This window comes from Dryobates pubescens, chromosome W, assembly GCF_014839835.1.
Source record: "Dryobates pubescens isolate bDryPub1 chromosome W, bDryPub1.pri, whole genome shotgun sequence".
Taxonomy (NCBI): Eukaryota; Metazoa; Chordata; class Aves; order Piciformes; family Picidae; genus Dryobates; species Dryobates pubescens.
Window position 1 is genome coordinate 1,207,747 of NC_071656.1, and position 23,702 is coordinate 1,231,448.

Sequence of the window (23,702 nt, forward strand, 5' to 3'; positions counted from 1 at the left end):
TGCTGAAACCACCCCTCGGACAAGTTTAGCCTCTCCTGAGGGCGAAAATACCCAAACAGTTTTACCTAACAGATTCTTTTCTCTAACAACAGGAACTCTATCACCTTCTACTTTCTGTAGCAGATCTGAATGTGCCGGTCCAGCTCGGTTCACTGAACCTCTACTATTCACCAGCCAGGTTGCTTGTGCTAAATGTTTCTCCCAGTTTTTCAAAGATCCACCTCCCATGGCTTTGAGAGTGGTCTTCAACAAACCGTTGTAGCGTTCAATCTTCCCTGCAGCTGGTGCATAGTAAGGAATATGGAAAATCCACTCAATACCGTGCTCTTTTGCCCAGCTCTTTACAAGGTTGTTCTTGAAATGAGTTCCGTTGTCTGACTCAATCCTCTCTGGAGTTCCGTGTCTCCACAGGATCTGTCTCTCCAGACCGAGAATGGTGTTGCGTGCAGTTGCATGTGGAACTGCATAAGTTTCCAGCCATCCAGTGTTTGCCTCTACCATAGTAAGCACGTATTGCTTACCCGAACGAGAACGTGGTAGAGTGATGTAGTAAATCTGCCAAGCTTCACCATACCTGTACTTGGACCATCTGTCACCATACCACAAGGGCTTAATTCACTTTGCCTGCTTAATAGCAGCACAAATGTCACAGTCATGGATGACTTGTGTGATAGCATCCATGGAAATGTCTATGGATCTGTCACGAGCCCACTGGTATGTTGCATCTCTGCCTTGATGTCCTGACGAATCGTGAGCCCACCGAGCTAAGAATATCTCACCTCAGTGTTTCCAGTTGAGATCAAGTTCAGAGTCCTTGTCTACTTGAGAAACTCTTGCAGCTAAATCTGCCTGATGGTTGTGCCGCTGTTCCTCAGTAGCTTTGCTCTTAGGAATGTGAGCATCAATGTGTCTCACCTTCACTGGAATTCTCTCGATTCGATCAGCAATGTCTTGCCATAGGTCGGCTGCCCAGATGGGTTTTCCTTTCCTCTGCCAGCCATTCTTCTTCCAGTTCTTTAGCCAACCCCATAGAGCATTGGCTACCATCCATGAGTCGGTGTAGAGATAAAGCTTTGGCCATCTCTCACGTTCGGCTGTGTCGAGAGCTAGCTGGACAGCTTTTACCTCTGCAAACTGACTGGATTCTCCTTCTCCATCCTTCACCTCTGCAACTCGGCGTGTTGGACTCCACACTGCAGACTTCCACCTTCGCTTGCTCCCGACGAGACGACAGGAACCGTCTGTGAACAAAGCATATTTCTTTTCATCACCAGAAAGGTCATTGTAAGGAGGAGCTTCCTCAGCATGAGCTACTCTCTCCTCTGGAGGTTTAGTACAGCTAGTGCGTTCAGGCCAACTTGGTATCACCTCCACCAGACCAGGTCTTTCAAGATTTCCCATTTGAGCTCTCTGTGTTATCAGAGCCATCCACTTAGACCAGGTGGAATCTGTGGCATGATGTGGTGTGGAACCCTTGCCTTTGAACATCCAATTCAAAACTGGCAATCTGGGACCTAAGAGAAGTTGTGATTCAGTTCCAATCACTTCAGAAGCTGCTTTCACTCCTTCATAGGCAGCTAGAATCTCTTTCTCTGTTGGAGTGTAATTAGCCTCTGAACCTCTGTAACCTCGACTCCAGAAACCAAGAGGTCGTCCACGTGTCTCACCTGGAGCTTTTTGCCAGAAGCACCAGGTTGGACCATTGTCACCTGCAGCAGTGTACAAAATGTTCTTAATGTCTGGACCATCTCGGACAAGTCCCAGACCCACTGCTTGAACTACTTCTTGCTTTATCTGGTCAAAGGCTGCCTGTTGTTCAGGTCCCCAGGGGAAACTGTTCCTCTTTCGAGTCACATCATACAGAGGTTTCACAATCTGACTGTATCCAGGGATGTGCAGTCTCCAAAATCCCACTATTCCCAAGAAACGTAGAGTTTCTTGCTTGTTGGTGGGATTTGCCATGGTAGAGACTCTATTTACCACATCCACTGGAATGTGTCGGCATCCATCTTGCCACTGCACTCCCAGAAAATGGATTTCTGTGGTAGGACCTTTCACCTTGTCTCTCTTCATGGCAAAACCTGCATTCAGGAGAATGTCAATGATTTTGTTACCTTTCTCGAAGACTTCCTCAGCAGTTTTACCCCAGACAATGATATCATCAATGAACTGGATGTGTTCTGGAGCACCACCTTCCTCCAGAGCATCATGGATTACTGCATGACAAATGCTGGAGCTGTGGATCCAGCCCATCGGTAATCTGTTGAAAGTGTACTGGATTCCTCTCCAGGTGAAAGCAAACTGAGGCCTGCACTCCTCTGCTATGGGAATAGAGAAGAAGGCATTAGCAATGTCTATGGTAGCATACCATTTGGCCTCTTTGAATTCCAGCTCATATTGGAGTTCCATCATGTCCGGTACTGCTGCACTCATAGGCGGTGTTACTTCATTCAGGGCTCGGTAGTCCACTGTCAGACGCCAGTCTCCATTCTGCTTTCGCACAGGCCACACTGGACTGTTGAAAGGTGAATGAGTTTTGCTGATGACTTTCTGACTCTCCAACTGATGAATCAGATTCTGAATGGGCAACAAAGAGTGACGGTTGGTTCTGTATTGTCTGTGATGCACAGTCTGAGAAGCAACCGGCAATTTAATGTCCTGAATCTTGTGTTGTCCCACAACTGCAGATTCATCAGAAAGTTCAGGTCTAGCAGACAGCTTCAGCTTTTGTCCATCAACCTCTATAGAAGCTATTTCAAAAGCCCATTTGTAACCTATAGGGTCTTTGAAACGCCCTTCCCTCAGAATTCCCAAGATACAAGGCGCATCATGTCCGGTCACAACTGTATGCTTCTTCCACTGTTTACCAGTTAGACTTATATTAACCTCCACCTTACTTAACTCTTGAGATCCCCCAGTGACTCCCAGAATAGTTATAGACTCTGATCCCTGATAATTTGATGGCATTATGGTGCACTGAGCTCCTGTGTCAACCAAGGCCATATACTTCTGAAATTGTGAAGTGCCAGGCCACTGGATGTACACATCCCAATAGATTCTGTTATCTCCATTATCCCTCTCCTCCCCCTGGCGGGAGGCAGGGCACCCCTAATTATGGGGAACATTTCCACAGGTGCAACGAGCACACTGTGCAGTGTTAGAACTGGAGCCACTGTTGGAGCTACTAGAGTTGTCCTGGGGAACTGTGGAAGTAACAGCTACCCTTCTGGTATTGCTACCCTGGGTTCTGCCACTTTGCAGTTCCCTCAGTCTCCTGAAAAGATTGGAAATTGGTTGGCCATCCCATCTGTTCATGTTCTCACCAAACTGATCACACAGTGTTATCCAAATAGTCCTACGTGACTGCCTTGGTGGTCTGCTTTGGTTTGGTCTGTTTTGGAATGACCTCCTTGGAGGATGTCTATTCCTCACAGCTGAAACCTGCACCCACCTGGAGGAAGAATTGGAATTATCTCTTTGTGCCAATTGGTATATGGAATCTTTGATTTCATCCTTCATCTCTCTCATGCAATCCTTTATCTCACTAGACAGAGTTTCAATGGCTGAAACCAAAGAAACACGTGTCATGCTATCATCCAATTGTCTCAGCTGATCAATGAATTGGCCAACCGTAGGAGGATCTCCACCATAATTTCTTGCCACAATTCTGCTTGCCAAAATACTTGCATAATTGGAAGGAGCGAGTTTGATGAGCTTTTTAGTAAGACCAGCTGCCACAGGAATATCGTCAGGATTCAGAGTATCATGGTCACCATAGAGTATCTCTGTAACAGCAAATTCTCTCAGACACCTAATTCCCTCATCTATGGTGGTCCAGGGCTTAGGATTCCATGGAAGGACATCTCGGGAAGGGTATCTCAGGAAAACCGCCATTAAAAGGCGTATCCACAGATTAACCTTACCAAGAATCTTGACTAGATGTCTATCTATTCCATTATCCTTTGAGAGAGCTCCTAGCTGAGCTGCCGACTTGTCTCCAACTATTAGAGCTGGAGCACCTGTATCATAACACCTAGCAAGCCAAGATAGGATGGATTTCTTGTCTGCTCTGAGGTAATCCTTACAGATGTTTCTAAGCTCCTCCCTTGGTGACGAGCATTCTGTGATGTCATCTTGCTCTCCATCTATCACATCTTCCTCAACCTTTTGTCCCCATAATCCTGCTGTCACTCTCCTAAGGACCTCTTTAAGCTGAAAAGCACCACTGCCAGCTGCTGTCTTAGCTGCATCTCCATCCTGTGATGATCTCAATAACTCAGCTATATCTCTAAGACAAACCTTCTCTTCATCTCCAGCAGGCCCTTTTCTAGCAGAGGTTCCCTCACCGGGATCAGTCTCCTGCTCTTCTCCATTAGCTCCTGGATCGGCTTTGGCCTTTCCACCTCTGGTCTTTAAAAGTGCTACTTGTTTAACTGGAGCTGTGTTTGAATTTACAGCCACCTTAATAGAAGCTGAGAGGTCTTGATCTAAACCAGCCACTGTGGGGGCCCCTTCCGGTCCTGTCATGGCGGACGGAAATTACCTTGCCTCATTACCGATCGCCATCTTGGGAATGGGAGCCGCCCCTGGCTGCTTGCCAGAATCATCAATAGTAGCATTTAGAACAGATTTTCCAATAGATTTTGGCTTTTTTCTAACTGACACAGATTCACCTCCTTCCTCGTCACTCGACAAGTCTGGGGCAGACCTAGAAGGATGCTTGCGTTTCCTGGACTTTTGTTTGATGACAAAACATGGTCTAGAAATTTTTTTCTCTCTGCGCAGAGCCCACAGCAGATACACATTAATTATCACCAACAGCAGGATTACACCCGTCAAATAAATCACCTTAGGATCCCAGCCAGCACTTAAAGTTACTCTTTGACCTCCTAGAACCTTAAACTCTCTTATCTTGATCAGCAAAGTGGAAGACGTTATATTGTCGTAATTACTGAGCCGGAAAAAACCCAAACAGCATTCATACAACAGCTGGATCCTATGCATAAACCATAAATAGATTTTATGCATTAAATATCTACCTAATTGGTCTAACATCAATCCGACACAGTACCTGTAGATCAATATAGAACACACCGAAACTAGCAACTGCTTAAAAACCCACAGCACCTTCGTTTCCTTTCTCCGGCTGAGACAAGCAATAAATCAACTTAATTACCAGGCCCCACGTTGGGAGCCAAAAAAGGAATGTGGTGGGTTGAAAGGAAAGGCTCCGCTTTCCCTCCCCCACTGAGAAAGAAACTGCGGCTAACTCAGTAATTAGAAAAAGCAGTCTATGTGTTTACAAGCATGTATAGGAAGCAGATTACATGTAACACCACAAATACAGGGATTTTACAATATATACAGGAATATACAGCAAATGAACTCAACCAGAAACCAGACCCCCCACAGAGGGGGCTTCCCCCTGTGCCCCCTTCACCCCCCTGCCTCCCTTCTCCCCCCAAAGAGGTAGAAAAGGAGACAAGGATGGTTAGCAGGACAGAAAAGAAACAGAGGCCTAGTACAGGAGTTAGTTAGTTAGTTCTTATCTCTTGGCAAGAAGCCCAGAAGCAGTCCAGCTGAAAGGGACAGCGAAGAAAGGAAGACTGAGAGAAAGTCCCAGCTGCGCTGGGTCCAAGACCTTAATTAGCCAATGAAATTCGTTTAGAATACCAAAATATTTTATAAACATTTAGCCAGTGTGCCCCTTCCTTAAAGGCACAGCCTCAAACGGTCACAGTCAGCTTCAACTCTAACTACTTTAACTGGCAAATATCCTCTTGAAAAATCAAGATTTCTATGTATGACCTTCAGGGTAGAGTATCAGTACCAAAGCTGAATGTAATCCAAACAGTGATGCTGACTGAACAACCTACTCTGAAATACGCAGCACAAACAAATAGAAAAAATATGAGATTTTCCTCTTTGCTTCCCATAGCTTAAAGAGCTTTTTGAAAGTAATCTGAGATGCAACATTTTAGATTAGAGCTATATATAGAGTTCTTTTTTTCCACCTAATTTTCATGTTATGCTGCTTCCTACAATATACTTTTCTTATATTTCAAGAACATTAAATCAGTTTTGGGCTTTGAGGGAGTGTGATTTTATATTATTTCCATTATAAATAATTAACATATAACATCACACTTTTAGTATCTGTTTCAGATTTTATATTCACAGTCTGTGCTAGTTTAATATTGATATAGCATATGAAATTTGTATTGCACTCTATACCCCTGACTTCAAGCTTGAGCCAAAAATCAATGTCATGTATACATGTGGTAGGTTGAGAGAGGGCCTAGCTCTCCCTCCCCCACAGAGTAAGAAACCACGGCTAAACTCAGTCAGAGACGCAGAGTATATTTACAAGCATATATAGAAAGCAGGCTATATATAACACAATATATACAGGTATTTACAATATATATACAGAAATATACAGCAAAGAAAAAAAAAACCACAGCGAAATTCCCTCCTTAGGGAAGAGGGTCTCCCTCCCTGTAACCCCCTCTCTCCCCCCCCTACCTCCCTTTTTTCCCAAAAAGGGGTTAGCGAGAAAGAAAGGGAGTTATTAAGGAAAAGAGATGTTATTAGGCTTCAAAAGCCCATGCAGGATTAGTTTGCTTATCTCAAGGTCAGCTCCGCTTAGTTTGCTGAGAAGCAGGCAGGCAGAGAGAAGCAGTTCAGGCTGGCACGGCAGAACAGGCTGAAACCCAAACTGAGAAAAAATTCCAACTGCCCTACAATTTAAAGTTGCATTTTGCCCATCCACTAATGAAATTCGTTTAGAATATCAGTGTTTTCGTTCTGGTACCAAAACATTCAGCCAGAGTGTCCCTGCACTGTCTCTCTTAAAGGCACAGCCTCAAACGGTCACAATACATAAAATACAAAAGAAACAACCAAATTCTGCAGTGATAAAGTACTAAGAGTCAAACTTGGGTCTTTATGTTGGGAAAACAAATTATTTTAGGTATGATCTTCAGAGAACAGTTTGAGACCTTGGTTCAACAGGATGCTTTATCTAGTTGTGGCCAAAGTGAGCACCATACCTTCTTACAACAAAACCCAGGTCTTTTGCCTTGTGCTTTATCATGCCAAGTGGAAATGCAGAATTCTGAAACAGTACATGCATGTCTCATTCAGTATTATAAATCTGATATCTTGTGTATTGTTAACAGCAGCTGTTTCCCTTTCCAAAGAGCTACACAAACATAGCTGCCTTACCAGATTGCTTGGTTTGAAAATGAGCTTTAGCACCAGCTAAATGGTGGGAGAGGTGAAAGCAAAGAGATTGTGACTTGTGTCAGTGAATTGGTGGCAGTTGAGATTAGGACCCGGGTTTATGCTGCTTGAGTGCAATACTTCCTTCTTACTTACTGAGAGATGTCATGAAGGAGACAGACAAAACAGGAGGCTAACAGCCACTGATTTATTACAATTAAATCTGCTCTCTTTTCAATACAATAAAATTACAGGTTTGGATGTCAGTTGGGAAAATACTGTTGCACAACTAATTAAACCAACTATTTGGAATGATGAACCAAAACATGCACACAACTCACTCATAAAAGGAAAATTTCTCATAGATACCCAGGATATATATGTACTCACCAAGGGGTGGGGGGGGGTGGGGGGGCAGTAGTGGGGGTCCTTAGGTTCCATTCTAAAGAGGAGAAGTTCCAAGCTGCAAAGGCTGCTTCTGTGTAGCAAGAGAGCTCCTCTCCATATCAGAACTCATTTATACCCCTGTCGGTTTGGCTGTGGTTGATTGCTCAATTAGTTGGTTTTCCAAGCAAACAAAAGGACCTTAGACTCAGGGGCACCATAGATAAAAAGCTGATAAAGATCAATTCCTCACACACCTTGCCTCGAGGTCTTTCCTGAGGTGGGTATGGGGTGGTTGCAACTGCCACAATCCACCCTGTGACCACAGTCACAACTCCAGTGGTCTCCTTGGAGTGGTGGTGCAGTCACCTCTTGACTCCAACGTTAAAAGGGAGTGCATTCTCAGTGAGGTTTTGTGCTCATTATGGATCATAATTTTCAATATTAAACACATGAATAATTTCAACATAGATTTTTCTCACTGCATGTCTAATACACTTAATAAACTGCTACAAGAGAATAGTTAAATTTACTGGTAGGTGCAGGCTTCCTGGTGTGGAGTTTGGAAATTTGCTGCCAACTTGCTGAGCTACTGGGAATTTCACACTGATTTCTGCTTTGGCAGCTATCATTTACCAAATAAATGTTTTGGTTGCTATTAAACTTTTATGAATGTTGTGATGGAATGGCAGAGGGCTTGTAAACTAGCTCCTTTTGATTTCATCCAAGGTGAATATGGTACGTACAAAAGAAAGGGTTCATCATGCTTGTAGGTAAGGCAAGTTCTTTATGATTTATAATGCTTCAGAATAGATTATGAATTTTTCTTAATTAATAAAAGGTTATTGATAATGAGAAACACTTTTATTTAATAATGTAAGCTCTCTCTTTTTTTTCTTTTTTCTTTTTTGCTCCTTAACAGGTTTTCACTTGAGTGGCACAGTGACAGAGCCTGCAATACAATCAGAGCCAGAAACTGTTTGCAATGTAGCTATCAGCTTTGATCGTTGCAAGATTACATCCGTGACCTGTAGCTGCGGAAACAAGGATATATTTTACTGTGTCCATGTTGTGGCACTCTCTTTATACCGGATCCGCAAGCCAGATCAGGTCAAACTGCATCTTCCCATTTCAGAGACACTCTTTCAAATGAATAGAGATCAACTACAAAAATTTGCACAGTATTTGATCACAGTGCACCACACAGAAGTTTTACCAACTGCTCAAAAATTAGCAGATGAAATTCTTTCTCAGAACTCAGAAATCAATCAAGTCCATGGTAAGTTTGATATTTGTTCTTCCTTTTGTTTCATTCCCTCTTTGATTTGTTACTAAATCTTTGTTTTAAGATGTTTAGGAAGTAATACTTTTTGGAAAAGAAAAAAAGACACATTTGTTAGATACAGCGTAGGTGGAACTGAACACACTTGCAGCACAGGAGATATGACAGAGTGGATGGTGATCTTATGTTCAGCTGTGTATGCTATTAGAACCAGAAACAGATTTCTTCTGGCTAGCTTTTTAATTTCTAATGTCTTTTTTAATTTCTACAAAAAAGCCTTGTAGACTTCTCTTCCTATGAAAAGTTTAACCTCACTAAACCAGTGTTTGAAGAGGAATTATACTGAACACTACTTGAAGGCACAGGTAAGTAAGAAGAAAAAATTATAAAAACTTGCTTATAAAAGAAAGATCTGGCACAGGAGGACTATAAACAGATTTGATTAAAGGAAAGTCCTGAATCTGGAGTTGGATGAAAGCATTCTCTTCAGTGTTGCCTAGAGGTGTTTTAATTCTGGGATTGTTTTATATACAACCTCTAATTTATTTTTTTCTTCTTGTGATGGCTGTACTAGTTCGGATTTTCATATATTTCTACCAATAGGCAAAAGGAATTAGCTCTTGAATGCTACTTATTTTTGCATAAGAATTATCCAGGGCTTTGAAGATCTCTGACCACAGCAGTCTTGTTGACTTGCTTGTGAGCTGGTAGGAAGATGGAATAACTCTGAAGTACTTTTCTTTCACAAAAGGTGAATTCCATACTTTATGTTCCAAAGTGCAATGCAGAGATGCCAATGAATATATGTTAATCTGAACCTACTGTATTTATCTGAAATGATGGGATTTTTAGTGGGAAACGGTAGAGTAGGACTGAATAACAAAGTACAATGTATTGCCAGTCTACTAGAAAAGGGAATATTTAACATTAAAGAAAAATTATATTTTAACAAATTATAGAATCTTTCATATGGCCCTGCTTAAACTAATAAAATTGATTGAGAGACTAGTTGCAAGAGAATAACATAGGAAATGGTAGGTGAGTTTCCTATCAAGAAGGATAAAAGTAAAGTGTTCCAATGCTTTGTTGTTTAGTGAACTGGATTTGAGAAGGAAGTAACAGCAAGGCACATCATAATTAGAGAAATTTCAGAAACCCAAGTAGAGGTAAATGAGCAGTGTGATATGGAATTAAATGAAAGATTGATAGCTGCAAAATAATAGGAAAAAAGTTCAGAATTTTATCAACGGTTTTTGCAGATACATTAAAATAAAACTTGTGATATAGAAAATATCATGAGATTTTTGGTTGAGACATGGAATATAAAAATAAATTAAAATGAAAGCACTGCATGCTTGTCTATACTGATAAATAAGTTCTTTTATCTGCCACACACAAGTAGACTTCAAAACTTATTGATAATGTTTCTGAGATTAATTTCAGCAGGAGAGGTTAGATATTGTCAGCAGATAAGTTAATCCATTTTGCTGTATATGCGGATGGAAGGGAAAGTATTTTTTTTATTTTAAAAAATTGTTGAGGGTTTATTAACTTTCCTCAGCAACTTCCCATAGCCCATTATTGTGGTTTAAACCTAGCTGGCAACTTAAGCACCACACAGTGGGAGGGGGTAGACAATTGGAAGGGTAAAAGTGAGAAAAAAGTGGGTTGATATAAAGACAGGTTGACATCCCTGGAAGTGTTTAAGAAAAGACTGGATGAAGCACTTAGTGCCATGGTCTAGTTGATTAGTTAGGGTTAGGTGATTGGTTGGACTTGATGATCTTGGTGGTTTATTCCAAACTGGTTGATTCTGTGATTGTCTGCCTTCCCACCTGTGATCGTTTGAGGCTGTGCCTTTAAGGAAGGGGCACACTGGCTAGATGTTTATAAAATATTTTGGTATTCTAAACGAATTTCATTGGCCAAGTAAGGTGGGAGGTGAGATTGGACCCAGCGCAGCTGGGACTTTCTCTCAGTTTCTCTTCCTTCGCTGTTCCTTTCAGCTGGACTGCTTCTGGGCTTCTGGCCAACTAAGATAAGATACTAACTAACTCCCTGTGCATAGGCCTCTGTCTGCTGTGCTAACCCCCCTCTTTTCTCTTTTTCTACCTCTTTGGGGGGGAAGGGAGGTAGGGGGGTGAAGGGGGCACAGGGGGAACCCCCCTCTGTTGGGGGTCTGGTTTCTGACTGTGTTTATTTGCTGTATATTCCTGTATATATTGTAAAATACCTGTATTTGTTGTGTTACATATAATCTGTTTCCTTGTACAATATACTCTCATTTCTCTGACTGGGTTTTAGCTGCAGTTTCTTTCTCAGTGGGGGAGGGAAAGCAGAGCTTTTCCTTTCAAACCACCACACCACCAAAACCCTATGTCCAGTAGCAAGGGGGGTGAAGGGGGCATATGCCCTCTACAACTACCTGAAAGGTGGTTGTAGCCAGGAAGGGGTTGGTCTCTTCTCCCAGGCAGCCAGCACCAAAACAAGGGGACACAGTCTCAAGCTGCGCCAGGGGAGGTTTAGACTCAAGGTGAGGAGAAAGTTCTTCACTGAGCGAGTCGTTCATCATTGGAATGGGCTGCCCAGGGAGGTAGTGGAGTCACCGTCCCTGGAGGTGTTCAAGAGGAGATTGGACATGGCACTTGGTGCCATGGTCTAGTCATGAGGTCTGTGGAGACAGGTTGGACTCGATGATCCTCGAGGTCTCTTCCAACCTTAGTGATACATTTCCTCCTTGGTTTTCCTTTAATTTAAACAGATGAGGGTGTTTTGCCCAGAAAGTTGTTCCTTGCTGAATAACCTTCCATGCAAAGCACTGGAAACACCATTTCCCCAAGTCTATTGGAAGCTGGGGGGGTTTGAAAATTCCCCACCCCCCGCACCCCCCTTTCGGACAATGGAGGTTATTGGAATCAATACGGCTGACCAATATGATCGGGTATTGAGTCTTTATTGTTCCAGTATTGCAGGCCTATGGTGCAGGCCTATGGCGAAAGCATGGCACAGTAAAGTAAAGCATGGAAGGAGAAGAGATAGGACAGGCAGAAGTGCGTAGCAAGGCAATTTGCATGGTGCTGTGGTACATTCTTCTGAATGATGTTTGTGATCCCAGATGATCAATGTTCAGCTTCATGGGAAATGCTGTTTCCTCATGGTCTTGATTCTTCTGCCGTTGTTTATTGTGATGATTGCAGTTGACAGAAAAGAAGGCTCGAGGTGACCTAATTGTGGCCATCCAGTATCTGAACAGAGCCTACAAGAATGCTGGAGAGGGACATCCTCGCATGTCAGGGAATGACAGGACTAGGGAGAATGGAATAAGACTGGGGATGGGAAGATTCAGGCTGGATGTGAGGAAGAAATTCTTCACCGTGAGCGTGGTGAAGCCCTGGAATGGGCTGTCCAGGGAGGTGGCCGAGGCCCCATGCCTGGAAGTATTCGAGACCAGGCTGGACGAGGCTCTAGCCTGCCTGACCCAGTATGAGTCCCTGCCCATGGCAGTGTGTTTGGAACTAAATGATCCTTGTGGTCCTTTCCAACCCTGACTCATTCTACGAGTCTATGATTCCACATATTTTGTAGCTAATTATTTGTTTGTTTTTAATGTGAGCTATTGTCAAATTTTTAATTAATTTTCTGGTTGTTTTGTTGTTGTTTTTCTTTAAATATTTTAAAATCTATTTTTAATAAACCTGTTTAATTTTGGTTTGAGTTCATCATGTATATTATTTTTGTTTTCTAAGTTTAATATGAATATATCTTTTCCACTATTTTTACATGGCTTTAATTGTTTTGTTCAATTTTTAACTTCTTTCTATTTCAATTTATTTTTTGTAAATTATTTTTATATGTTGTCTGTTTAATTCTAATTTGGTTCATTTTATTTTCTATTGTATTTCAAATTTATTTCTTTTATTATGTATTATTTTTTCTTGTTATATGTCATTGTGGTGGGTTTAGAGGCAGACCCCCTCCCCACTACAACCATCCTCTGCTACCAAGAATGTGCTGGGTTGAGGCAGCCCCCTCTCTCCCCACCACGGGCAGGAATAAAACACTCAGACAAACGGATTGCAAAAGTGATGAAAGTTTAAATAGAAAGTGGTGGATGTTTACAGAAAACCCAAAGCACAGTGACAAAGAAAGATCCCAAAGCAAACCCAGAGGCATCCCATTCCCACCTGAGGGTACACCCGAGACCCTCAGGGCTCCTTCTTCCCCCTCCCTCTGCTGGGCAAGTCTCAGCTGGCCAGGCCTGAGACTGCCCATCCCCCTGTGGCCTTGGGCCTAGCCAGGCCCAAAGCCAGCAGACATCTCCCCCAGTTACCGGCTGGCGGAGGAGGAAGAAAAGAGAGAGTGCTAGACCCCGCACTGGATCTTATAGTGGTGCAAAGAATCATGGTAGGAAATACACACAATTTCCTGTGTCCATCCCTCTGGGCTGGACTTCTGGACACAGGAAGTGAACACATCAGGTGGCACCCAGCTCAAACTGCAACAGTCATTTTTAGTTACCATTTTCTATACTGAATTTATTAACTATTTATATATGTTTAATATTTTTATTTTTAATCTAATTCCTTTGTTTAATCTTTAATTAATTTTGTATTCTGTTGTGGTTTTTTTAATTAATTTTGTATTTTGTTTGTTTGATTATTTTTTATACCATTTTAATGCATTTTTTTTCCCATTGTATTTCATTTTTCCACTATACTGTTTAATTATTTTTTTGTTAAGTTGTGTTGTTAATTATAATCTAATTTTGACATATTTATTGTTTATTCTATTTTTTCCTACTAAATCTAATCTAACTTTTATACAGTTTTTTTAATTAATATTTGTTATTTTGTATTTTATTTAAATTTTTTGTTGTTGTTCTTTACATTTTTATTATTAACTTTAACGTACTACTTGTCTTTTTTTAAAATTTATTTCTTTTTCTTTATTATTTGTATTTTGTTGCTGTAACTTTTAATCTGTATTTTAATTTGTTATTCTAATCAATTTTTATTTTTAATTTTTTAATGTAATTTTTATCTAGTATTTAATCTTTTCTTTTGTCTGGTCTTATATTCTTTAATTGTAATTATTTCTTATTTTGCATGTTCAGTTCATTTAATCTATTTTAATTTTTATTTGTGCTTTTTTATTATATTTTGTAACCTTCTGCTTTTCTATTAATTCTTTTTTATTATTGTAGATTTTATCTTTCTTGATGTCTTCTTTTTATAGAGTTTTTGTTTTAATCTAATAGTCTTGATAAATCTTATTTTTTACTTATCGCTAACAATTCTTATGTTTTTGTTAACAGCTATTTTTGTCAGTAATCCTTATGATTTTTTAGTTTGTCATACTTTGGTTTTAATATTTTTATTTTTATTGTTGCTCTTCTTGTTTATTATTCTGTTATTTAGTACTCTATTCTGATATTTAGTACTCTATTTTTTTATCCAGAGTTTTTGTACTCTTGTTAGATATTGGTATGTTTAAATTGTTTCTTTTAACTTGTTACCTTTTTTGTTCACCTTTTTTTTTGTATTTTTTGTAGTCTATGTCTAAGAAGGAAATATAAAGATGTTACATTAGCTAAAGAATACCTTTAAAATTAATACCTACTCACTACAAACCTTAACATTATTACAATATTACATGGAGCTCCTTTCAAATGCCAAGGCACACAACTAAGAAGGTTTGAACCAAAAGAAATCTTACAAGGTGAACTCATTACTAAGTACTTACACCTTAGTACAGTTACTATGTATTAACTGCCTATAAGTACCAAATGCATACCATTCATTATGCTTACCAGGAAAACTTAGCAAAACTCTAAATAACAAATCTCTTGAGGACATTGCAATCAGAAATGAAGAAATTAGCACTGGAACTTTAAATCAGAGCAGAGCTGTTGTCAGCAAGAGTCGTACCAGAAAATTCTCCTTTGTCTGGGGGTGGGGGAAGGTTGGGGGTGGCTAGCAAGGTGTGCCCTAGTTGCTATTGTTTTTCTGTATTAGGGTCTTAACGACTTGCAGCCTATTTTGTCTGAGCAACCATTGTCCCACCCATACTGAATTATCTGTTTTCCATTTTTAATTTGCTGACCAGTAGCTGCTACAGAGAAGGAATAAAAATAAATTTGTACTCCTAGCTGACTTAAGGCATCTCAGCCTAATGGGAAGCAACTGGAAGGGTTAACACAGACGGTCTTACAGTGACTGATTTGCAGTTAATAAAGCTAATTACACTGCCTCTTTGCTAACCCAGGTCGTTTGGATACCTTTTAACCTCATGACTTCAGCATTTGCCATGAGCAATGGCTAGTGACCATTCCATTTATGACGAGGCATAATGATGACATCGTCTCCAGTATCCACAATCATTGAAATTTGTATAATGTGTCCACAAGGGTGTCTGACAGATACAGTCTGCTCCAGTTTTCCCTTCTGGATTTTTAGGGCCAATGAGATGTCAGGCATATCGGTGGAACCCGAGCCTTCTTTGCTCTCGGAATCCTGTTAGAAGTTGTGGTGGTTTGAAAGGAAAGGCTCTGCTTTCCCTCCCCCACTGAGAAAGAGACCACGGCTAAACCCAGTCGGAGAAGTGAGATTATATTTTACAAGGAAACAGATTCTATGTAACACAACAAATACAGGTATTTTACAATATATACAGGAATATACAGCAAATGAACTCAACCAGAAACCAGACCCCCCACAGAGGGGGCTTCCCCCTGTGCCCCCCTTCACCCCCTACCTCCCTTCTCCCCCAAAGAGGTAGAAGAAGAGATGAGGATGGTTAGCAGGACAGGGGAAGAAGCGGACAGGCCTGTTACAGGGAGTGAGTTAGTGCTTATCTCTTGGCAAGAGCCCAGAAGCAGATCCAGCCGAAAGGGACAGCGAAGGAAGGAAGACTGAGAGAAAGTTCCAGCCGCGCTGGGTCTAACAATGTCACCTCCCACAATCCTACCAATGAAATTCGTTTAGAATACCAAAATATTTTACAAACATTTAGCCAGTGTGCCCCTTTCTTAAAGGCACAGCATCAAACGGCCACAGTCCACCCCTTCTAAACAATTTCATTGGTCGTTCGCACTGTCCATCCAATCGGAAACAATATCTACAGTTCGTGAGCAAAGTTCATAGTCCGTTCCGGTTATACTCAGATGTAGATGATTCAGAAGTCCAAAAAAGTCAGGAAATAGGAAAATGCAAACCAGCTTGTCTCTCCGCAGACGAAGTGAAGAAAAGGTAAACAGGAACACAGGGACTCTCAGTTGACTCAGGGCTCTCAGGGTTCGTGCACTGTAGATTCCTCAGGGATTCTTCCTTTGGGCGCGTTGTAGCTGTACAACAGTCTGAAATTAAACTCTTTCAGCTAAAGTTAGATTTCTTTGTGGAATACACTGAATTTGACCATTCTCCTGCATTACCCAATAAGTGTGACCCGGACCTTCTGCTGAAACCACCCCTCGGACAGGTTTAGCCTCTCCTGAGGGCAAAAATACCCAAACAGTTTTACCTAACAGATTCTTTTCTCTAACAACAGGAACTCTATCACCTTCTACTCTCCGTAGCAGATCTGAATGTGCCGGTCCAGCTCGGTTCACTGAACCTCTACTATTCACCAGCCAGGTTGCTTGTGCTAAATGCTTTTCCCAGTTTTTCAAAGATCCACCTCCCATGGCTTTGAGAGTGGTCTTCAACAAACCGTTGTAGCGTTCAATCTTCCCTGCAGCCGGTGCTTAGTAAGGAATATGGAAAATCCACTCAATACCGTGCTCTTTTGCCCAGCTCTTTACAAGTTTGTTCTTGAAATGAGTTCCGTTGTCTGACTCAATCCTCTCTGGAGTTCTGTGTCTCCACAGGATCTGTCTCTCCAGACCGAGAATGGTGTTGCGTGCAGTTGCATGCGGAACTGCATAAGTTTCCAGCCATCCAGTGTTCGCCTCTACCATAGTAAGCACGTATTGCTTACCCGAACGAGAACGTGGTAGAGTGATGTAGTCAATCTGCCAAGCTTCACCATATCTGTACTTGGACCATCTGTCACCATACCACAAGGGCTTAATTCGTTTTGCCTGCTTAATAGCAGCACAAATGTCACAGTCATGGATGACTTGTGTGATAGCATCCATGGAAATGTCTATGGATCTGTCACGAGCCCACTGGTATGTTGCATCTCTGCCTTGATGTCCTGACGAATCGTGAGCCCACCGAGCTAAGAATATCTCACCTCGGTGCTTCCAGTCGAGATCAAGTTCAGAGTCCTTGTCTACTTGAGAAACACTTGCAGCTAAATCTGCCTGATGGTTGTGCTGCTGTTCCTCAGGAGCTTTGCTCTTAGGAATGTGAGCATCAATGTGTCTCACTTTCACTGGAATTCTCTCGCTCGATTAGCAATGTCTTGCCACAGGTCAGCTGCCCAGGTGGGTTTTCCTTTCCTCTGCCAGCCATTCTTCTTCCAGTTCTTTAGCCAACCCCATAGAGCATTGGCTACCATCCATGAGTCGGTGTAGAGATAAAGCTTTGGCCATCTCTCACGTTCGGCTGTGTCAAGAGCTAGCTGGACAGCTTTTACCTCTGCAAACTGACTGGATTCTCCTTCTCCATCCTTCGCCTCTGCAACTCGGCGTGTTGGACTCCACACTGCAGACTTCCACCTTCGCTTGTTCCCGACGAGACGGCAGGAACCGTCTGTGAACAAAGCATATTTCTTTTCATCATCAGAAAGGTCATTGTAAGGAGGAGCTTCCTCAGCACGAGTTACTCTCTCCTCTGGAGGTTTAGTACAGTTGGTATCTTCAGGCCAACTTGAGATCACCTCCACCAGACCAGGTCTTTCAAGATTTCCCATTCGAGCTCTCTGTGTTATCAGAGCCATCCACTTAGACCAGGTGGAATCTGTAGCATGATGTGGTGTGGAACCCTTGCCTTTGAACATCCAATTCAAAACTGGCAATCTGGGAGCTAGGAGAAGTTGTGATTCAGTTCCAATTACTTCAGAAGCTGCTTTCACTCCTTCATAGGCAGCTAGAATCTCTTTCTCTGTTGGAGTGTAATTAGCCTCTGAACCTCTGTAACCTCGACTCCAGAAACCAAGAGGTCGTCCACGTGTCTCACCTGGAACTTTTTGCCAGAAGCACCAGGTTGGACCATTGTCACCTGCAGCCGTGTACAAAATATTCTTTATGTCTGGACCATCTCGGACAGGTCCCAGACCCACTGCTTGAACTACTTCTTGCTTTATCTGGTCAAAGGCTGCCTGTTGTTCAGGTCCCCAGTGGAAACTGTTCCTCTTTTGAGTCACATCATACAGAGGTTTCACAATCTGGCTGTATCCAGGAATGTGCAGTCTCCAAAATCCCACTATTCCCAAGAAACGTAGAGTTTCTTGCTTGTTCGTGGGATTTGCCATGGTAGAGACTCTGTTTACCACATCCACTGGAATGTGTCGGCCTCCATCCTGCCACCGCACTCCCAGAAAATGGATCTCTGTGGTAGGACCTTTCACTTTGTCTCTCTTGATGGCAAAACCTGCATTCAGAAGAATGTCCATGATTTTGTTGCCTTTCTCGTAGTCTTCCTCAGCAGTTTTACCTCAGACGATGATATCATCAATGAACTGGATGTGTTCTGGAGCACCACCTTCCTCCAGAGCATCATGTATTACTGCATGACAGATGCTGGAGCTGTGGATCCAGCCCATTGGCAGACTATTGAAAGTGTACTGGATTCCTCTCCAGGTGAAAGCAAACTGAGGCCTGCACTCCTCTGCTATGGGAATAGAGAAGAAGGCATTAGCAATGTCTATGGTAGCATACCATTTGGCCTCTTTGGATTCCAGCTCATACTGGAGTTCCATCATGTCTGGTACTGCTGCACTCATAGGCGGTGTTACTTCATTCAGGGCTCGGTAGTCCACTGTCAGACGCCAGTCTCCATTCTGCTTTCGCACAGGCCACACTAGACTGTTGAAAGGTGAATGAGTTTTGCTGATGACTTCCTGACTCTCCAACTGACGAATCAGATTCTGAATGGGCAACAAAGAGTGACGGTTGGTTCTGTATTGTCTGTGATGCACAGTCTGAGAAGCAACCGGCAATTTAATGTCCTGAATCTTGTGTTGTCCCACAACTGCAGATTCATCAGAAAGTTCAGGTCTAGCAGACAGCTTCAGCTTTTGTCCATCAATTTCTACAGAAGCTACTCCAAAAGCCCATTTGTAGCCTTTAGGGTCCTTGAAACACCCTTCTCTTAGAAAATCAGTTCCCAAAATACAAGGTGCATCAGGTCCGGTCACAACTGTATGCTTCTTCCACTGTTTACCAGTTAAACTTATATTAACCTCCACCTTATTTAACTCTTGAGATCCACCAGTGACTCCCAGAATAGTTATGGACTCTGATCCCTGATAATTTGATGGCAATATGGTGCACTGAGCTCCTGTGTCAACCAAGGCCCTGTACTTCTGAAAGTGTGAAGTGCCAGGCCACTGGATGTCCACATCCCAATAGATTCTATTATCTCCATTATCCCTCTCCTCCCCCTGGCGGGAGGCAGGGCACCCCTAATTATGGGGAACATTTCCACAGGTGTAACGAGCACTCTGTGCAGTGTTAGAACTGGAGCCACTGTTGGAGCTGTCATTGTTGTCCTGGGGAACTGTGGAAGTAACAGCTACCCTTCTGGTATTGCTACCCTGGGTTCTGCCACTTTGCAGTTCCCTCAGTCTCCTGAAAAGATTAGAAGTTGGTTGACCATCCCACCTGTTCATGTTCTCACCAAACTGATCACGCAGAGTTATCCAAAGAGTCCTACGTGATTGCCTTGGTGGTCTGTTTTGGTTTGGCCTGTTTTGGAATGACCTCCTTGGAGGACGTCTATTCCTCACAGCTGAAACCTGCACCCACCTGGAGGAAGAATTGGAATTATCTCTTTGTGCCAATTGGGATATGGAATCTTTGAGCTCTTTCATGCAATTCTCAATTTTTCCAGACAGTGTTTCAATGGCTGAAACCAAAGAAACACGTGTCATGCTATCATCCAATTGTCTTAGTTGATCAGTGAATTGGCCAACCGTGGGAGGATCTCCACCATAATTTCTTGCCACAATTCTGCTTGCCAGAATGTTTCCATAATTGGAAGGAGCAAGTTTGATAAGCTTTTTAGCAAGACCAGCTGCCACAGGAATATCGTCAGGATTCAGAGTATCATGGTCACCATAGAGTATCTCTCTAATGGCAAACTCTCTCAGACGCTTAATTCCCTCATCTATGGTGGTCCAGGGCTTAGGATTCCATGGAAGATCATCTCGGGAAGGGTATCTCAGGGAAACCGCCATTAAGAGGCGTATCCACAGATTAACCTTACTGAGAATCCTGGCTAGATGTCTGTCTATTCCATTATCCTTTGAGAGAGTTCCTAGCTGAGCTTCTGACTTGTCTCCAACCATTAGAGCTGGAGCACCTGTGTCATAACACCTAGCAAGCCAAGATAGGATGGGTTCCTTATCTGCTCTGAGGTAATCTTTGCGGACATTGAGAATCTCCTCCCTCGGTAACGAGCATTCGGTGATGTCATCTTGCTCTCCATCTATCACATCTTCCTGCACCTTTTGTCCCCATAATCCTGCTGTCACTCTCCTAAGGATCTCTTTAAGCTGAGAAGCACCACTGCCAGCTGCTGTCTTAGCTGCATCTCCATCCTGTGATGATCTCAATAACTCAGCTATATCTCTAAGACAAATCTTCTCCTCATCTCCAGCAGGCCCTTTCCTAGCAGTGGTTCCCTCACCAGGATCGGTCTCCTGCTCTTCTCCTCCATTAGCTCCACTAGCTCCTGGATCAGCTTTGGCCTTTCCACCTCTGGTCTTTAAGACTGCTACTTGTTTAACTGGAGCTGTGTTTGAATTTACAGCCATCCTGGTAGAAGCTGACAGGTCCTGATCTAAACCAGCCGCCGTGGGGGCCCCTTCCGGTCCTGTCATGGCGGATGGAAATGACCTTGCCTCACTACCGGTCGCCATCTTGGGAATGGGAGCCGCCCCTGGCTGCTTGCCAAAGTCATAGAGTGGAGCATTTAACGCAGCTTTTCCAATAGGTTTTGCTACTTTTCTAACTGACACAGCCCCTTCCTCGTCACTCGAGGACTCTGGGGCAGATTTAGAGGACCGCCTACGCTTCCTAGATTTTTGCTTAATCACAAAACATGCTCGAGAAACCTTTTTCTCTCTATGTAGAGCCCACAGCAGATAGACATTAATTATCAGCAACAGCAGGATTACACCCTTCAAATAAATCACCTTGAGATCCCAGCCAGCACTTAAAGTTACTCTTTGACCTCCTGAAGTGTTAAACTCCCTTATCTCGATCGGCAAAGTGGAAGACGTTCTATTGCCGTAATTAGTGAGCCGAAAAAAACCCAAACAGTGTTTATACAACAGCTGGATCCTATGCATAAACCACAAATAGATTTTACGCATTAAATATTTACCTATCTGGTCTAACATCAACCCGATGCAGTACCGGTAGACCAACATGCCACAGACCGAGAAGAATAAACGTTCTAAAACCCAGAGAACCTTCATTTTGTTTCTCCGGCTGAGACAAGCAATAAATCAACTTAATTACTTAATTACCTGGCCCCGCGTTGGTGAGCCAATAAAAAAAAAGGAGTGTGGTGGTATGAAACGAAAGGCTCTGCTTTCCCTCCCCCACTGAGAAAGAGACCATGGCTAAACCCAGTCGTAGAAGTGAGATTATATTTTACAAGGAAACAGATTCTATGTAACACAAATAATACAGGTATTTTACAATACATACAGGAATATACAGCAAATGAACTCAACCAGAAACCAGACCCCCCACAGAGGGGGCTTCCCCCTGTGCCCCCCTTCACCCCCCTACCTCCCTTCTCCCCCAAAAGAGGTAGAAATGAGATGTGGACTGTTAACAGGGCAGGAAAGGAAGAAAGGCCTATGCACAGGGAGTTAGTATCTTATCTTAGTTGGCCAGAATCCCAGAAGCAGATCCAGCCGAGAGGGACAGCAAAGAGGGACTGAGAGAAAGTCCCAGCTACCCTGGGTCTAACAATCTCACCTCCCACAATCCTACCAATGAAATTCATTTAGAATACCAAAATATTTTATAAACATTTAGCCAGTGTGCCCCTTTCTTAAAGGCACTGCGTCAAATGGTCACAGGTGCAAAGAATCATGGTAGGAAATACATACAATTTCCTGTGTCCACCCCTCTGGGCTGGACTTCTGGACACAGGAAATGAACACAGCTGGGGGCACCCAGCTCAAACTGCAACATGTATGATTGGTGGAGTCACCATCCCTGGAGGTGTTCAAAAAGGGATTAGACATGGCACTTGAAGCCATGGTTTAGTAGTCATGAGGTGTTGGGTGATAGGTCGAGGCCGAGCCAGAGAGTGGTGGTGAATGGTGCCACATCCAGCTGGTGGCCAGTCACCAGTGGCGTCCCCCAGGGATCAGTGCTGGGCCCCATCCTCTTCAACATCTTTATTGATAATCTGGATGAGGGGGTTGAGTCAGTCATCAGCAAGTTTGCAGATGACATCAAGATGGGAACAGATGTTAGTCAGAAGGTAGAAAGGCTCTGCAGAGGGACCTTGACCGACTGGACAGATGGGCAGAGTCTAATGGCATGGCATTTAACAAGTCCAAGTGCCGGGTGCTGCACTTTGGCCACAGCAACCCCATGCAGAGCTACAGGCTGGGGTCAGAGTGGCTGGAGAGTTGCCAAACAGAGAGGGACCTGGGGGTGATGATTGACACCCGCCTAAACATGAGCCAGCAGTGTGCCCAGGTGGCCAAGAGGGCCAATGGCATCCTGGCCTGTATTAGGAATGGTGTGGCCAGCAGGAGCAGGGAGGTCATTGTGCCCCTGTACTCTGCATTGGTTAGGCCACACCTTGAGTACTGTGTCCAGTTCTGGGCCCCTCAGTTTAAGAAGGACATCGAGACACTTGAACGTGTCCAGAGAAGGGCAACAAGGCTGGTGAGAGGCCTTGAGCACAAGCCCTATGAGGAGAGGCTGAGGGAGCTGGGATTGTTTAGCCTGGAGAAGAGGAGGCTCAGGTGTGACCTCATTGCCCTCTACAACTACCTGAAAGGTGGTTGTAGCCAGGAAGGGGTTGGTCTCTTCTCCCAGGCAACCAGCACCAGAACAAGGGGACACAGTCTCAAGCTGTGCCAGGGGAGGTTTAGACTCGAGGTGAGGAAAAAGTTCTTCACTGAGCGAGTCATTCGTCATTGGAATGGGCTGCCCAGGGAGGTGGTGGAGTCACCGTCCCTGGAGGTGTTCAGGGGGAGATTGGACGTGGCACTTGGTGCCATGGTCTAGTTGTGGGGTCTGTTGGGACAGGTTGGACTTGATGATCCTTGGGGTCTCTTCCAACCTTGGTTATACTGTGATACTGTGATACTGTACGAAGCAACCACAGTGTCTTCTTTATGATGGCCATATGAATCTCACATTGTGCTTTTCTTCAAGGTAAGGTGAATACAATACAATTATATTAGGTTGGACCTGATGATCTTTGAGGTCTTTTCTAACCTTATTGATTCTATGTTTCTAAATGCTAACATGTTGTGGTCACTACAGCTAAGATTACTCCCAACCTTAACATCTACAACCAGTCTGTCTTTGTTAGTATAAGGTCCAGCATCACACTTCTCTTCATTAGTTCTTCAACTACCTGCAGGAGAAAGTTGTCATCAATGCACTGTAGGAACCTTTTGCACTGTTTATGCTTGGCTATGTGGTCTTTCCAACTAATATCAGTGA

At 43.1% G+C, this 23,702-nt stretch overlaps 1 protein-coding gene across 1 annotated transcript in view; it reads left to right on the plus strand.

The window, feature by feature from the left end:
* Positions 1-23,702, plus strand: part of LOC104306805 (zinc finger SWIM domain-containing protein 6) — a 368,533-nt gene that overhangs the window by 185,870 nt on the left and 158,961 nt on the right. The window contains exon 2 of the mRNA XM_054177738.1: positions 8,531-8,887. Coding sequence (XP_054033713.1) covers positions 8,531-8,887 — 357 coding nt within the window. The remainder of the gene's footprint in view (positions 1-8,530; positions 8,888-23,702) is intronic.